Genomic DNA, 18,013 nt, shown 5'->3' with positions numbered 1-18,013 from the left:
ATTTGGACCAATCAGAACTTAAAACAATACACTGCTTCTCTGAGTAGATATACATATTCAACCAATAATCTATGCATATTCAAGAAAATAGCATCCTCAAGTCATAGCATCCCCTTCCATTCCCTCAGAATTCACTGCTGCATTCCTGAGAAAAGGGCCCTCCTCCTGAGTTATGCACAAGATATGCCTCCTCTTTTGCTCAACATTTCTTTTGGAATGTAGGAAGGCAAGATTTTCAGTTTCTCCTGGGAATGCTTTTTTTCCAGTTCTAGCAAACTAAACCAATAGCCTATGAAAGTAAAATTGATCATACAATCCAGCTTAATAACTAACTAAATAAAACGATTAAAAATAAGTATGACCAACAAATCGTGACTCTGCATTTCCTCAACTCCTCCCAGGAAAGTGTGGATAGGACTGGGCTGTGAGGCACTTAGTTCATGCAACCTGTTGGGGGGGGAGTACCCACCTCTGTCCACCCACGCCCTGGATTGAGAAATGAAGAGTCTCCAATGCTCTAGTCCACTGGCTCTCAAACTGGGGCGTCATGACGCCCCGGCCTGAGAGCCCTGGGCCCTGCACCATTAAGGGGTGGGGGGAAAGCAGTGACGCAATCCCCAGGATCACACCACTGTGGGCGCAGAAGGGGTTTTCCCTCACAAGCCTTACCTGCTGCCAGGATCCCGGAGGCCCCACAGGGGTCTCTGCAGGGCTACCCGCAGCTTGGAAACATTGAAAAACGCAATCGTGACCTACTTCCAGGTTGTAAACATGAAACCGGAAGTGGGTCACGATTGCATTTTTCCACTGTTCCCAAGCTGCAAGGAGCCCTGCAGAGACCCCCATGGGGCTCCCCAGACCCCTTGATCCTGGCAGCAGGTAAGGCCTGCGAGGGAAAGCCCCCTCTGCTCCCTCAGCAGCGCAATCCTGGGGATGGCATCGCTGCCTTCCCCCCGCCCCACCAAGATTTACAGCAGCTCAAACTCTCCCTGAGAACTGCTGCTCTAGTTCATCATTTTTCTTTCCTCCCTATTTCCTGTTCAGCTCCATCCTTCTTTTCCATATTCATTTCAGAGAGTGGGAAATGCTGGCACAACACCTTGTAAGCAGGGGCAGCTTTCGGCACTTGCCTCGTGCATTGGGAAGTCTTAAGCCAGCTCTGGGTATTGGAGGACCAGTAAAGTGTTGGAAGCAGGATCTGTAAGCACTGGAAATCGGATGATAGAGAACTGCACCAATGCTGAGAATCATGGAAAGAGCCATGTAGAAAGGTCCAGAATGAAACTCACCATCTTTTGACTTGGCATATAGGATAGGAGGCACTGACTCTCGTACAAATGAGTGGCATTTCAGCAGGAAACGGATCTAAAAGGAGAAGGAAAACAAGAATTGATGCAAGGTCAAATTAAGACTTCTTATTCGGTTTCTGTGATGTTGAACTGGGATTCGAGCAGAGAGACCCAAATATCACTCTCTATCATGGTCCTTGCCACTTGAGGGAGTTCCTGGCCTGCGTTTTTCTGCAAATGACCAGAGGGTGGTATTGCAGCTACCAGTAGTAGAATAGCAAGTGGGGGGGGGCGTCACAGCACTAAATTCTGCAGGCATCTAAACATGCCATGCAGGATGTCTCTCCTCCTCCTCTTCAGAGCCATTCCAGGTGGCTAGAGCAAAATGGAGCAGATGTCTTAATTTTGCTCTAGCCACGTGGAATGGCTTCAAAGGGGAGGGGCCACTGGCATGGCACATTCAGGTGCCTGCAAAACAGAGCACTGTGACCTCCTCAGGAGCCTCAAAGATTTCACCTGGTATATAAAGTTGCTTTCTGGCTTCCCAGCAACTGCTTGCTCAGGTTGGACTGAGCTGCTCCCAAAATATCAGTCTCCGCTAAGGCATTTGCCAGCTGCCCATCTGATTGACTACTTGCCCACTTTCTAGCTTGACCTCATTGGCACCTAGATGCTTCCAGGCTAGGACACCTTCCAACAATCCAAACATCTGGGCTCATGGCAGTGCTGGAACAGCAAAGACAACTCATCAATGCAGTCTGGGAAACCTCTGTTTTCACTCTTAATTCCAGCTGCCATAGTACTACCAGCATGGAGCACACACAGAACAAAAGACTGTGCCCACTGCCATGCTGCAAGAGACTGGATCCTGTTTAGGTCCCCTGATTATGCATGTGTGCTTCCCCAGCAGGAGGAATGGCAATATTATGATCATCAATCAGCAGGAGAATGGCAATATTATGGAGTTTTGCTTAACACACAAAATACATTCTGATTGAAGAATTTGGGCCTCCTTAGTGCTGAATCTGGATTTTGTTTTGCTAGATCTCTAAGGCTGCACTCCTGTCAACATTTTCCCGAGAGTAAGCCCTATTGAACACAATGGGACTTACTTTTGAGTAGACATGGATAGGATTGTTCCCCAGGTAAAGTATAGCTGGATATACCATGCCAAAAGAATATTCTACAGAACTGATTTGGTTCTCCCTTAAGATCATGCCCCTCCCCCACCCAAACTGCTTAGGAACTTCTTTCCCACACAGTGATCGTCATGGCACTGCACCTGTTCAATGACGACAATGAAACGGGAGGCAGGCCCCAGGTGGTAGTAGACAACAGCATAGACAGGGTAGAAGCCCAGTACAGCAGCGTGGCAGATCAGCAGGACCACTGTTGTGGTGGCTGTGAAGAGCCTAGGGTGTTTTGCAGTCCTCAAAGCGCTGGCCCACAGCTGCAGGAACTTGTAAGGCACAAGTAAGGTATAGAGGAACATGCAGAGCCAGACAAAGAGTGCCCTGGGCAGATTCCCAAAAGCAACGATGAAGAGCTTGAAGTCCAGGACAAGCCTGTGAAGAAATAAAAACAGCCATGAAGAAAAATAGACAATATCAGCATCATCGAAGCAAGGGGACATCCATGGACCATCAACAGGGGACTAAAATTCTGGGGGAGGAGCTACAGCCCAGGCAACAAGACGTAGCTTTTAGGAGCTCCGTCGGTCCTTCTGTTTTTGAATACTCCTCCAAGGATTTGGAGGGGCTTTTTTGGCTAGGAGAAGCCAGGAAAGTGCTTGAGACTTGAGGCTAGCTAACTCTTGGGGAAAGCAACCCCTGGAATTGGGAAAAACCTGTCTTTACAGCAAGAAACGAAGGAACTCTGCCATATCTGGCAGAGACAGCCTGGATTCCTCCCCTCCCCTCCCCCTATCGCTTGGACTGCAGCTCTAAAGGAAAGAAAACGCTTGGGGCCGGTTCTCTAATCTTCCGCCAAAGAGTGAGTAAGCTTCCAACTTGATATCTTTGAATGAGACAGCGATTAGAAGGCAAAGTTGCTTAAAGACTGAGGGAATTCTTTTTTGACGGAGAGAGAAGGAAGAGGTCTTTGGTTCAACGTTCCCTCAGAAACTCACTTCAAAGACGACATGATTTACAATTAGACTAAAAACAAGGCAGGAGGTCTGGTCTAGAGGGTAGAGCCTCTGTCTGCCTGAAGATAACAACCACAAGGTCTCCAGTTCAAGGCCACCGGCACGGTGCGACCTTGAAGCAGCTGACAAGCTGAAGCCGAACTATTCCATCTGCTCTGAGCGTGGGAGAATGGAGGCCAGAATGTGAAGCCAGATCGGAATGAAACACCTTGAATGTAGTGGTTCTTGAAAGAAAGAACCTTCTTTGAAATTGTAAAAATCCCTATTTAATAAGGGATTTAAATAAAGCCTGCCTATGTAAACCACCTTGAATAAAGTCTTGAATAAAGACCAAGAAAGGCGGTATATAAATACTTACTATTATTATTATTATTATTATTATTATTATTATTATTATTATTATTAATTAAGATAATAATAACTTCGGGGGGAAAAGAGTGACTGGCTGAGATATTCCAGCTGTCTTTACTACAAGGAAGAAAAATCTACAAGGAAGAATAATCTACAGACTGTAAGGGACATTTCAAACGCCTGATAAGAGGAGAGAATGTGAGATATAGATGGTTACTCCCAGAAGGCTTAGTCTTTACATATCAACTGAAAAGATATAACATAACCTCAATAATGAAAATGAGAAACTTCTTGGAGACTTTGCAAAGAGATCAAGAGGAACAAGAACCACCAAAAGATGTAAGTAAAGATAACCATGATCGAGGGAAAAATAAAGCGACGCTAGAGGACAGAACATCCTTAGAGAAAGAATCAGGATTGGGTCAAAGTTCAGAAGATGAAGAAGAAGAAGAAGAGGAGGAAGAAGAAGAAGTGGAAGAGGAGCAGGATGATGATTTTAAAAAGAAAGAAATTGTTAAAACTAAACAACAAAGATGCCAACCAAGAAGAGAAGTGAAAATAAAAAAGAAAAATATAGAATGATGACATCAGATATGCAATTTGATTTGTTATCCATAAACATTAATGGGTTAAACTCACCACAAAAGAGAAAGAGGATTTTCCATCAATTAGAAAAAGAGAACAAAGACTTGATAGCAATTCAAGAAACACATATATTGAAAAAAGATTGGAAATTTCTACAAAACAAAAAATTAGGTGAACTTTTTTATATGGCAGAAACAAAAAAGAAGAAAAAAGGCTTAGCCTTATATGTTAAACCTTGGTTGAGTCCAAAATTAATTTATACAGATGAAGATGCCAGAATACTGGTAGTAGAAATTACATATGCGGAAAAGAAATTATTAGTGGTAAATATATATGCGCCTAATGACTCACGTGAAAAATTCTTTACAAAATTACGTAGAAAATTGGCTCCCCTGAATGAATTTGATCTGATTCTGCTAGGTGATTTTAATTCAACGTTTGACATAAATTTAGATAGATCAGTTAAGAGGAAAAAGAAAGGAGGTAACCTACCTAAATCTTTCTTACAATTGGCAGAAGAATTCAACTTGATTGACACATGGAGAGCCCAAAACCCAGGAAAAAGACAATATACTTATTTTTCAACACGACATAAAGTATGGTCAAGAATAGATATGTGTTGGATTACAGCAACAACAGATATATTTGAAGCAGAAATACTACCAAACACCTTCGCGGATCATAGTCCAATCAGTGTAAAATTCAATAGATTTAGGAAGAAAGGGCTCTGGAGACTGAACATTACTGATATGAAAAATAAGGATTTTGTGAATTTAGCTAAAGAGGAAATGAGTTGGTTTTTTAAAATAAATAATCACCCGGAAATGAAATCACAAATTATTTGGGATACAAGTAAAGCGTATTTTAGAGGAATTATGATGAAATTTTCAGCAAGAAAAAAAAGGAAGGATAACCAACTTATTAAAGAGCTAACTTTAAAATTGAAGAAGAAAGAGCAGGAGTTCCAAGAGAATCCATCTAGAGAAGAATTAATTGCAAAAATACAGAAACTGCAACATGAGATCAGAATTATACAAACGGAGGAAAATGAGAGAAAACTAAAATTAATTAAACAGAACTATTTTGAAAATGCAAATAAACCTGGAAGATGGCTGGCACATAGACTGAAAAAAGAACAACAGAGGAACTTTATAAATAGTTTGATAGATGAAAATGGAATTGAGAAACATAAATCTCCAGAAGTTAAACTTATAATTGAAAATTTTTACCAGCAATTATATAAGAAATATAATGTAGATCCGGATTTGCAAATGGATTACCTATTAAAAAATAATATGCTAAAATTGACATCAGAACAGAAACTAATTTTAGATCAGAAAATTTCCATGCAAGAATTATCAGAAGCAATCAAAAGACAGAAAAATCAGAAATCTCCTGGACCAGACGCAATTCCGGCGGAATATTATATTTGAAGAGACGATACAATTACCGTTCAAGAATTTGGTTAATGATATCTGGGAAACGGGAAATATACCTGACTCATGGAAAGAAGCTTTAATTACGTTAATACATAAACAAGGCACAAAAAAGAAAGAAATTAGAAATTATAGGCCAATTTCTCTTTTGAATATGGACTATAAGGTTTTTGCATCAATATTGGCCAGAAGATTAAAGAGAGTTCTATTGCAAATAATACATCAAGATCAAACGGGCTTTTTACCAAAACGACATCTAAGAGATAGTGTGAGAGTTATTATTAATATAATAGAATATTTTGAGGCACATCCAGAGAAAAATTAGGATTAATCTTCGTAGATGCACATAAAGCATTTGATAGAGTAAATTGGAACTTTATGATACAACTAATGCAGCAGATGGATTTTGGGCCAAAGTTTATAAAGGTAATAGAGAAGATATATACAAAACAGACCGCAAGAATAAAGATAAATGGTGATACAACAAGAAAGATAGAAATTCAACAGGGAACAAGACAAGGATGTCCTTTATCTCCATTACTGTTTATTTTAACTTTGGAAATATTGAATAATATAGTAAGAAGAGATGAAAGAATTGTTGGAGTGAAGATCCAAAGTGAAGAATTTAAGATTCAGGCATATGCAGATGATCTTACTTTTATTTTAGAGGATCCAAACCAGTCTTTAATATATCTGACAGAAAATTTGACAGAGTATGGAGAAATGGCAGGACTGAAGATAAACTATGATAAAACGAAAATATTAGTGAAAAATATGAGAAAACAAGAAAAATAGCAAATACAGGAATTTGGTATTAATATTACAAACAAGATTAAATATCTGGGGATCACTTTAACAGATAAATGTAGTGAACTGATGGAAAATAATTATCTAAAGTTAATGATGGAGATTAAGAAAGATTTAAAAAGATGGAATGGATTAAACTTATCATTGTTGGGGAGAATAGCAACAATTAAGTCAAATGTGCTGCCGAGAATATTGTTTTTATTTCAGACAATACCAGTCCTATTAAAAAAGGCATTTTTTCAGGATTTGAATAAAGTGATGGCTAATTTCATTTGGCAAGGGAAAAAAGCTAGAATAAAGATGAAACTATTACAAGATGTTAAAGAACGAGCCAGTTTTGGAATGCCAAATTGGGAAATTTATTATTACGTGGCAGCAATGAATTGGATAAAGGATTGGGTAGAAGCGGAAAAATCTAGAGAGTTAAAATTAGCATTATATGATCTGCAGATTGGTCCTCATGCTTTTATGATATATGATAAAGCCAAATATCATAGCTATTTTAAACAACATCTGATAAGAAGGGCACTGTTATTTGCCTGGGAACAAATAAGGTATAAAGTTTACGAGAAAATTCCAAGATGGGTTAAACCATTGGAAATTAGTACAAGGCCAATATGGTTGAGAGGTTCACAGAATAAGAGATATGATGAATTATTAGATGAAAAAGCAGATCTTTACTCAAAAGAAATATTGTGGGATAAAGGGATTAAACTGGATTGGTTGACGGAACTACAAATTAAAACAAGATGGATGAAAGATAAAAAAGAAGGAATCTATCTAGAGGAGATGGAATTTGATAAAATATTTCTATCAAATGAGAAACATTATATTAAGAGGATGTATCAATATTTGTTAAGTATGGAAATGGAAGATGAATCGGTAAAAGAGGTGATGATTATATGGGCAAAGAATATTGGACACAACATAATAATGAATAATTGGGATCAGCTATGGAAAAGAAATATGAGGATGATTAAAGCAGCAACAATGAAAGAAAACATATATAAAATTTTTTATAGATGGTACCTATCTCCAGATAGGTTGGCAAAAATGTATCCCGGCACAAGTAACAAATGTTGGAAATGTAAAGAGGTGAAAGGATCTTTTTACCACATGTGGTGGCTTTGCCCTAAGGCAAAAGAGTTTTGGAAAAAAATTCATCTAAATATTCAAGTTATTTTCAATTGTGTAATACCCTTACAACCAGAATTGTTTCTATTGAATATCTTCCCTGAAGGATATAACAATGATTTCAAACACATTTTGTTATACGTGATCATTGCAGCAAGATTGGTCTATGCCAGGTTATGGAAGAATTCAGAAATTCCTGGTGTAGGGATGTGGATTGAGAAACTATACGAGATTGTCGAAATGGACGTGTTGACGGAAAGATTGAGGGATGGCGAGATGGAGAGAATACAGGGATTGGGGAACTCATTATATGAATGGTTAGATAAACGATTATGAAATATTGATTGAAGAGATGATAATTATAGAAATAAGACAGTATTGGCTGCAGTTCTGTGATTCCCTAGTGTTTTTCCCTTTGTATTACCCTGAATATATATGCGATTTTCCCTGTACCCATGCCTTAAATCAAATAAAATATTTAAAAAAAACAAACAAACAAACAAACAAAAAAACAACACACACACACACACACACACAAAACAGGGGACTAAAATTCTGAAGGTCTCGAATTGGGGATACCTTTACATTTTCCACATATATATGTGCCTAGGGGCTCACTTCCTTATGTTTAGGATAGGAACACTGATGTACAAGACGCTGTTTATTTTTCTTTCAAAACTCGAAGCTGCAGGAATTTCATCACCCCAGAAATGCACTTTGCCCATTCTGTGCCCCCTGCCAATTATTTTTCCTCGTGCCACCACCAATTGCCTTCACTTGTGCTTTCTCAGGAGTACAGAATACTACAGAATTTGTGCGATCAGCACACTAATGAAACAAAATTACCACAGTGGGCAAGAAAAGATGGCAAGAGGCTGGACGACAGGGTCAGAAGAATTTGGAGGTGATACTCATATGGTGATTTCCATGCCCCTTAGTGCTTAAAAAGAAACAACCCAGTCCCTAACTTCCCCTTAATGTTGCAAGTCTACGTCTGTCTGCCACCCAAGACAGGAAAGTTTCCCAGCCCTCTGAACCATACCGTCCTTCATCAATGGAATCCACCATGATTGTGCTGAGAGCAGATAAACAGAGAAAGGCAACAAACATGTGGTAGATGGAGCAGAAATGTTTGACTTCCAGCAGTTCACTGAAAGAAAAAGAGCAGGGTTGACATCAGGTAAGCTGTAACACAGGGGTGGACAGTAAACTGGATCTGGTCACAGAGATTTTGCACTTGCAAAGCCAGGTGGGTCTTTATATGGATATGCTTGAAATAGAAGAACTTTAAACTGGGCACTGGGAGGGCTGGAAATCTCTCTGATTTTTTTGGGGGGGCGGGGGGGTATTATGGCAGGCAGACTACAGAGTAAGCTCCATTGACCACTATGGGACTTACTTTGGAGTAGACATGCATAGGATTGGGCTCACAGGCTGCAATTCTACCCACACTTTCCTGAGAGTAAGTCCCACTGACCACTATCGGACTTACTTCAGAATAGACATGCATAGGATTGGGCTCACAGGCTGCAATCCTACCCACACTTTCCTGAGATTAAGCTCCATTGACCACTATGGGACTTACTTCAGAGTAGACATGCATAGGATTGGGCTCACAAGCTGTAATCCTACCCACACTTTCCTGAGAGTAAGCCCCATTGACCACAATAGGACTTACTTCAGAGTAGATTTACTTGGTGGACTGGCTCCCCCTTATTTAGTTATTTTATTTTAATTTAATTATTTATAATTATTTATTTTAATTTGCTTGATGATGTCACTTCTGGCCATGACATCACTTCCAATGAGTCCTGGAAAGATTGTCATTCTAAAAAGTGGGTCCCAGTGCTAAAAGTTTGAGAACTGCTGCAATAAGGTGTTAGTAAGTTGACATGGTGCATGTGTGTGTGTGTGTGTGTGTGTGTGTGTGTGTGTGTGACTCTACAAGTTTTCAAAATCACTAAAATCAGAATTTGAAGGAATAAGTCTATCATGTTATATGTCAATCAATGCGTAATTTCATGCAGAATGCAATGAAACAAACTACATTGAAATATCTGTGTTCTAACAAAAGGTACAGCCAAAAAAATGGTGGGGCGGGGCGAAGGTACATCACCATGCCCACCTGGGGCATTGCCCCACCCACTACATGGGGTGACACGCAGGCCTCCTGTACCCAGTGACGTGAATCCTAGTGACACCACTGCTCTTTAGTTCTACTGTTCGGAGAGGCAGGGAGAAAAATTCTCTCTCTCCCCCCCCCACTTTCTCCACTCCATGCAGAATTTTATAATCATCTTTATGCCTCAACCCTTCATCTGCTTTTCTTTCAACGTAAAGGACCCTCCCATGCAAAATGCTCCAGTCTCCTGATCACTTTGGTTGCTTCCCTCCTTTTGCATCTATTCCAGCTCTATGATATACTTTAAAAAAAATTATTATTTTTATTTAATTTAAGATATGGGTACAGGGAAAATCAAAAATACATATGTTAGAGGTAATACAAAGGGAAAAACACTAGGGAATTGCAGAACAGTAGCTAATACTATTTTGTTTCTATAATTATCATCACTTAGATAGCTCATAATCGTTTATCCAACAAACACCGTATTCAAAATGTGGCTGCACTATAGATGTGTACAAGGGTGTAATACTAGTTTTTTTATTCATTTTGTTATGCTGTGCAAAGCCTTTCGCATCATTTTACCTTCATGTGTGACACAGGTATGCTTTCTTGCCATATACTCTCTCTTGTGTGACATCATGTGTTACAAGAAACTTGCTAGGCCCATGGGTCCTACTAAGGGGATGATTTGGGGCAGCAAAAGAGTTGTAAGCATAGCAGCTAAGAAGGTCTTTCACCTGCTTTGCATCTCTGCTGAGCCCTTCCTCGAAGGCTGGGAAAAGGACTGTGCAGCTTCTTGCAAGGCTTTGTCAAGCAGGTCACCAAGTTGTGAATGCATCTGTTCCAGCAGCTCAGATTTAATCATCTGCCAACAAAACACAAGTCAATTATGTAGTGGTGCACAGGCGCTAGGCTTTGAGATGTTTTAGCAGTATTTGGCAATAATGACAGCAGGCACACCTGCATCTGAGCAAGAGCAAACTCTTGGCCTTGATAATATGCTGAATGTCTTCACCCAGAGCCGATAAACAGAAGATGTTATGAAGAAATCATATCTATGGAATGTGTTTGAGGTTAAGCTAGAGAGCCGGCTGGTTACAGCCAGTATGAATCTCAGCATCCTCTTAGGAATTTCCCTATTACGTAGCCTTATATCATGTGTTTTGAGACTTAATAAAAAGCTGGTTCAGGAGCCAGGAGACACACTTCTCCCTTGATTTCATTCCTGCTCCTGCTTCCAGCCATTCTGCACCCCTTTGAAACCTGTCTCTGTTGTCTAATTCTTGCCAAGACTTCTTTGCCACACCAAAGCAGCATCTCGAGCTGCTTCCCAAGTAGCACTAAAATGCTACAGATTATCCATCCATTTCACAGCCAGACACAGACATTCCCAGAATGCATTTGGGTAGAATACAAATTCTTCTGATCTCAGCCTCTCTTTGCCTAGTTTGACTCACACATATTTCTCAATGAATTGGAGAATTCCTGCTTAGAATTTCATTGGAGCTGGCTGCCCTATAATCCCAGTGTCACCTGGCATCCCCCTTATTCAGAGCTTCCAGTCACACTCACTGCTGCAAACCTCCAGCTGGTTTTTGTTTCCAGTGTATCCTCTCCAAGCTTGCCAAATGTCTTAAGGATGGAGGGATATGATCAAATAGATTATGTGAAGGGAAGGATTGAGAGACAACAGTGGAGGACAAGTACACACCTGACATGTTTCACCTAACAGCCATGATAGTGATGGAGCCTACTGTACCATTAGGAATGGTATTTGCAAATTATGTAAAATGTGTAAATTATAATAAAGTGTATTATAACCTTTTTAAAAATAAAAAAGTACTACTACCACCACCACCACCACAACAACAGAAAGGATTAGTTCACAGGCATAGTGTTCTGACTTTGAACTTCACAAATTGCCTCCTTCCCTTGTAGTGCAAAATGCCTTCTCATTCCCATTCCCCACATTCAGTTTCATTCCCTTTAAAGCAGTGGTTTTCCAACTGAGGCGTCAAGATGCCCCAGCCTGAAGGCCCCAGCCTCTTTCCCCTTAAGAGGCGGGGGCAGGGGGAGGCAGGGAGGAGGCAGCGAAGTGATCCCCAAGATAGCATCGCTCAGGGGGGCCGCAGGGACTGGGATGCACTCACCAGTTCCTGCAGCAAGTGTCCTGGGGTACAGGGAGCCCTGCGCGAGTGTCTGCAGGGCTCCCCAGCTTATCAGAAGTGAAAGTGGAGCGATCCCGCTCCACCTTCGGTTTTGCAGGAATCCTGGGGATCATGTTGCTGCTTTCCCCCCACCCCCACTGCCTCTTCCCCGCCCCTGCAAGGACTTACAGCAGTGCACTCTCCTAGAGAGTTCAAAAACCGCTAAAGAATATCCACTGAACCCTCCAGCTCCCATCAATCTCCAGACTTCTGATGAAATCCACCATTGTTACCTCCTTTTGTCTCTTCCATTGGATGAGTGCAGCCATGTTTTCCAGGTGTTTGGACTCCCCTAGAGAAGTGAAAACAGCAGGTTCAAGAGCAAGATTTGAAACTGGGTGAATGGACACTGGTAGTTTGCTGCTGGAACTACATCTGGATGTGTCTCTGCTACTGCAGGGCTCACATGTGCACATCAGTAAATGAGCAACTACAGGCAGATCCAGTAGTAGTTCCTCTGATATTTACAAAAGAATGCTTGACAGAGAAATCATGGATCATTCCTGGTGGAGCATAACTACTTCTGCTCTCCTGGGCAGAAACAGTTGGGCAGTGAGGACTACACACCTTCCAATAACTGGCTAAAATTCCAAGTCTTCAGAGCTGTGAAAGGATCAATTGCCAATCCAGTCTTGTTTCATGAACCCAATAGAACAGTGACAGTATCACAGGGTATTACCAAAAACCAGCATTTCCTAACAATGGAGGAAGTTCTGGAGGAAGATTTGAGGAAGTCGCTTGCTTTAGCAAATGTCATGGTTCAGTACACAGAGGGAACACAAAATGGGTAATGCTAAACTCATAATTTCAATGTAAATAACCACCATTTTTAAAAATATGCATCTGCTACACAACACAGAATGCAAGGAACAGTTCAATTAAGCATAACTTTTAACACTGAGAATTAAAAAGTGCAGTCAAAGATGCGCTGCCAACATATTAACAATTATAACCTGTCCAATAAAACTGATTTGATACAATGCACACCAACAAGTTCTAACTTCCAGTAAAAAAGAAAGATTATATGCGTAAGGGCGGGGGGACGGGGGGGACGGGGGACAACGACAGGTGGCTCCTGGGAATGAAGTCCCCTCCCCTCCTGCTAGCATCTCTTGATCTGCTCCTCTTCAACCAGGTGAGTTCCTTAGCTGATGGGTGGGGTGGTGGAGGAAAGGGAGCTTTCCTCTTCCCTTCCTTTTCAGCCCAGTCATGCTTCTTCTCATTTGTGGAGCTTCTGCTTTAGGCTTCTGAGTGGCTGCCACCACTGGTTGTCCCTGGGACGGACTCCTCACATATTCCAACTCGTGGCAGTAAATACCTCCTACAAAGCAGCTGCTCTTGATCAGTGTGAGGGTTTTCTGATGAAAATGGTGCAGATGTGCAATGTGCTGATAGGACCTTTTCTCACTGTAGTAGGGCTTCTACTTGGTGAAATGGAATGTATGTGAGGCATGGTGGTAGTCTCCCCACTTGGTGATAGCCCTTCCTGCTGTGGTGACAGACAGCAGCCCATGATGTGGTCCCACTTACTCTGGCCATCCAACCTGTTGGAGATCTACATTACCAATCCTCCTGCCTTGCAGAGAGCCTAGGGGTGCTTGTCGACAAGGGGTCTCTGAAGCTCCTCCGGCAGAACTTACATAGATCACTACATCATAATCAGAGCCAAAATGTCTTCCTTGATTTTAGCTCCTGCCCTGTCACCCACATCTCAGTCTTGTTTCAACTGATAAACTTGTTGGGAATACATCTCATGGGGCTTCTGCCTCTGCTGGGAAGTGCTTGCAGAAGAGCTCTGGGGGCAGCCACAGACCCTAGAGTTCATGGTTATTTCTTTTCTTCTTTTTATACTATTTTATTTGTTTATTACAGATACAGGTGAGGAAAATGGGTTAGACTAGGGGCTGGGACTACACAGGTTACACATGGGGGTATTGGCCATGGATTACAACATGAACTGTTCCAATCAAGAAGTCAAAAATGACTAATTAATGTTTTTATTATTTTGAAGAGAACTTTTTTTGAAGAATTGAATAAAATTACTACAAAATTCATCTGGCAAGGTAAAAAACGGAGAACAAGACTGAAATTACTTCAAGATGATAAAAAAAAGAGAGAGCAGGATTTGGATTACCAATCTGGGAATTATATTACCAAGCAGCAGCCTTAAACTGCATAAAAGACTGGGAAATTCCAAAATTTTAATATTAGAAGCCCGTGATTTACAAATAGGCTGGCACATATTCCTGTTTTATGATGAAGTTAAACAGCATGGATAAAATGGACAACACATTTTAAGAAGATCTTTAATTTGGATATGGGAACAGATAAAATGCAAAATATACTCTTACAGCCCAATCCAATCCTGAGCTGCCCGGGGCACCCAGGAGGGCTGCTGCCAAATCCAGCGCCTCCTGTGCTACCACGGGAGGCACCTTGGGAGAAGGGGACATTTGTCCTGCCTTCTGCAGTCCAGGAGACCACCAAGCTGCGCCGGAGCTGGGCTAGCACCGGCAGGAGCCCAGTGGCGAGCTCTGTGAACTGCCTTATGGCACGTTTGCAACTGGCTCGATGGCACGGAGCCGTGCCGCCGAGCGCAGGATTGGGTTCCTAATTATCCAGGTGGATAAAACTGCTTGAAATAGCAACGAATCCAAACTGGATTTAAAAAGACAAAAATAGAATATATAGCGACTCGTTGAGAGATTTTAAGCGCTGTAGATACTCGCCTAGAAGGAGGGAGGAGGGAGCGAGCAGTAGGAAAGTGGGAAAGTGAAAGAAAGAAAGTGATCTTTGGAGAGGAGGCGTTGTGCAGGCTGGGGCTGTTGCTGAGTGTTCACAGCTGCCTGCGGCTGCGCTCCATGTGCTCCTTCAGGCTGTCGTCCAGCTGCAGGATGGGCTGGGCTGGGCAGGGCAGGGCAGGGGCATCTGCCACAGCAGCCATCAGCAGCCCCCCCTCGCTCAGCACCAGCGCCCATGGAGGCATCAATAAGGCGGGAGGGGCAGCTCCCCTCTGGAGAAGCAGGACATGCAGGAGACAATGAGCTGTGTGTGCGGGAGTGGGAGAAGCAGTCATTTGAAAGGGCTGAGTCCATCCCCTCTTTCCTTCTTGTTCCCCCTTCCCACCTTTCCTACTGTATATAAACTTCAAGCACTCCTTGGGAAGCCCAGCTTGCTAACCCCCTTCCCATATCCCCACAGATGAAGCTGGACAAGCTAGGGGAAGGGGGGAGTGATCTTTTTAAAGAGAGGGGGGGCAGCCTGCAGAAGCCTGTACCTTTGTTTCTCAAGCCATTGAAAGGGTTTTTTCTGCCCCCTCCCCCCTTACTGAATCTACACTTTAAACTCTCAGTTGCAAAGTTGAGGATTGCTAATCCCTCTCTCCATAATCATTCACCACTGATGAAGTCATACTGGGGGGGGGGGAAGAAGAGTTAACTTTTATCAAAGGAAAAGCTTGTGTGTGTGTGTGTGTGTGTGTGAGAGAGAGAGAGAGAGAGAGAGAGAGAGCATTTAAAACCATTACGGCTACAATTCTATCCTCACTTTCATGGAAGTAAGCCCCACTGACTATTAAGGGACTTTCTTCTGAGTAGGCATGCCTAGGATTGGGCTCTCAGTCTATTCCCTCTTCTTGTTTTCCTCTCCACCAGGATCGAGGTCAGGGAAGGTGACAGCAGAGCGATCGAAGCTCCACGTTCCCTTTTGACCAGGCTGCAGGGACTGGGGAACACCCTCCAGTCCCTGCAGCAGCCGGGCTCGCTGGGTCAGGGAAAGTGAGAGTGGGGCGACAGCCCTTTTTTCTCCTTGAGATAAGAATGGAGGATGAGACAGTTAAAGATGCAATGGTACTCTGGGCAAAAAATTTTGGATATAATATACCAATTGACGACTGCAAACAAATTTGGAATATAAATATTAAGATAACTAAAGCGGTGTCTTTTAAAGAGAATTTATATAAACTGTTTTATGGATGGTATTTAACTCCAGAGAAATTAGCAAAAATGCATTCTGGGTCATCAAACAAGTGTTGGAAATGTAAAGAGATTGAGGGAACTTTTTATCATATGTGGTGGACATGCGAAAAAGCAAAGAAATATTGGAAAATGATACAAAATATCATTGTTGCAAGAGATATTGAATTGTGTATTACCATTCAAACCAGAAATATTCCTCCTAAATGTGACATCAGAAATTAAAGACCAATGTAAGTAACACCTTACTGTACATATCGCTACAGCGGCAAGAATATTGTATGCACAAAAGTGGAAATCTGCAGACGTTCCAACTAGAGAAAATTTAATAGATAAAATTTATGAAATAGCAGAAATGGAGGTTTTAACATAAAGAATGAAAGAGAGAGATTTAGGTAGAGTAAGAAGATGTTGGAAGCCTTTCTATGACTGGATAGATAATTTTAGTCAAACAATATTGTCTAGATAAATCATTAGTTTTTATACCGACAAATATGATAGCTTTTGTATTGATGACTATTTTTCTTTTTAGTCGCTTTTGACATGGTTATTTCTTTTCCTAGGGCTAGGCCAACTCGGTCACAACATCCACGACCCCCCCCCCCACCTCAGATGCTTCATATAAGAAGTATTTCCACCGTGGCTATAGACATATTTATTCCAGTTGGCTTTTCAGGGTTGAGGGGTGACCTAGTCATATTTTTTGTTGCTTTTGGTTTTTTATGATTGCTTTAAGACGGCTGCTTTCATTCTGCTGTTTTATTTTCAGCAGTTATATTGCTGTTGTACTCTGCTCAGCCTTTCCAGAGGATTATGGGGTTGGTGCTTTGCTGTTTTCTGTTTTCAAATTTTATGGATTAATTGTCGTAGATGCCCAACCCTTTCTACTTCTGAGACAATAGTGCCTGCACAGAGCAGGGGGGTTGGTTTAGAAGACCTCCAAAGGTGTCTTCCAACTCTAGTATTCTAGATCAAGCATTTAAAATGCACACCTTCAATTGCTTTGTTTTTCTTCCTGTTTGATCTGCACCAGATTCCCCTGCAACTATATTGTATTGTATTGGCAACCTTCAGTCTCGAAAGACTATGGTATCGCGCTCTGAAAGGTGGTTCTGGCACAGCGTCTAGTGTGGCTGAAAAGGCCAATCCGGGAGTGACAATCCCTTCCACACCGGGAGCAAGTGCAGTCTGTCCCTGCTCTGTCTCCCTGGCTATGGGCCTTCCTTCTTTGCCTCTTAGCCTCAGACTGTTGGCAAAGTGTCTCTTCAAACTGGGAAAGGCCATGCTGCACAGCCTGCCTCCAAGCGGGCCGCTCAGAGGCCAGGGTTTCCCACTTGTTGAGGTCCATCCCTAAGGCCTTCAGATCCCTCTTGCAGATGTCCTTGTATCGCAGCTGTGGTCTACCTGTAGGGCGCTTTCCTTGCACGAGTTCTCCATAGAGGAGATCCTTTGGGATCCGGCCATCATCCATTCTCACGACATGACCAAGCCAACGCAGGCGTCTCTGTTTCAGCAGTGAATACATGCTAGGGATTCCAGCACGTTCCAGGACTGTGTTGTTTGGAACTTTGTCCTGCCAGGTGATGCCGAGGATGCGTCGGAGGCAGCGCATGTGGAAAGCGCTCAGTTTCCTCTCCTGTTGTGAGCGAAGAGTCCATGACTCGCTGCAGTACAGAAGTGTACTCAGGACGCAAGCTCTGTAGACCTGGATCTTGGTATGTTCCGTCAGCTTCTTGTTGGACCAGACTCTCTTTGTGAGTCTGGAAAACGTGGTAGCTGCTTTACCGATGCGCTTGTTTAGCTCGGTATCGAGAGAATGTGTGTCGGAGATCGTTGAGCCAAGGTACACAAAGTCATGGACAACCTCCAGTTCATGCTCAGAGATTGTAATGCAGGGAGGTGAGTCCACATCCTGAACCATGACCTGTGTTTTCTTCAGGCTGATTGTCAGACCAAAAT

General features: G+C 42.2%; 1 protein-coding gene across 1 annotated transcript in view; it reads right to left on the bottom strand.

Annotated features, from left to right (window-relative positions):
* Positions 1-15,066, bottom strand: part of LOC136638781 (sterol O-acyltransferase 2-like) — a 45,527-nt gene extending 30,461 nt beyond the window's left edge. The window contains exons 1-4 of the mRNA XM_066612810.1: positions 14,921-15,066; positions 8,791-8,898; positions 2,572-2,854; positions 1,290-1,365 (exon numbers count right to left, since the gene is read on the bottom strand). Coding sequence (XP_066468907.1) covers positions 1,290-1,365; positions 2,572-2,854; positions 8,791-8,898; positions 14,921-15,066 — 613 coding nt within the window. The remainder of the gene's footprint in view (positions 1-1,289; positions 1,366-2,571; positions 2,855-8,790; positions 8,899-14,920) is intronic.
* Between the last annotated feature and the right edge of the window lie 2,947 nt (positions 15,067-18,013).

This window comes from Tiliqua scincoides, chromosome 2, assembly GCF_035046505.1.
Source record: "Tiliqua scincoides isolate rTilSci1 chromosome 2, rTilSci1.hap2, whole genome shotgun sequence".
Taxonomy (NCBI): domain Eukaryota; kingdom Metazoa; phylum Chordata; class Lepidosauria; order Squamata; family Scincidae; genus Tiliqua; species Tiliqua scincoides.
This window is presented reverse-complemented; position numbering and strand designations above follow the sequence as displayed.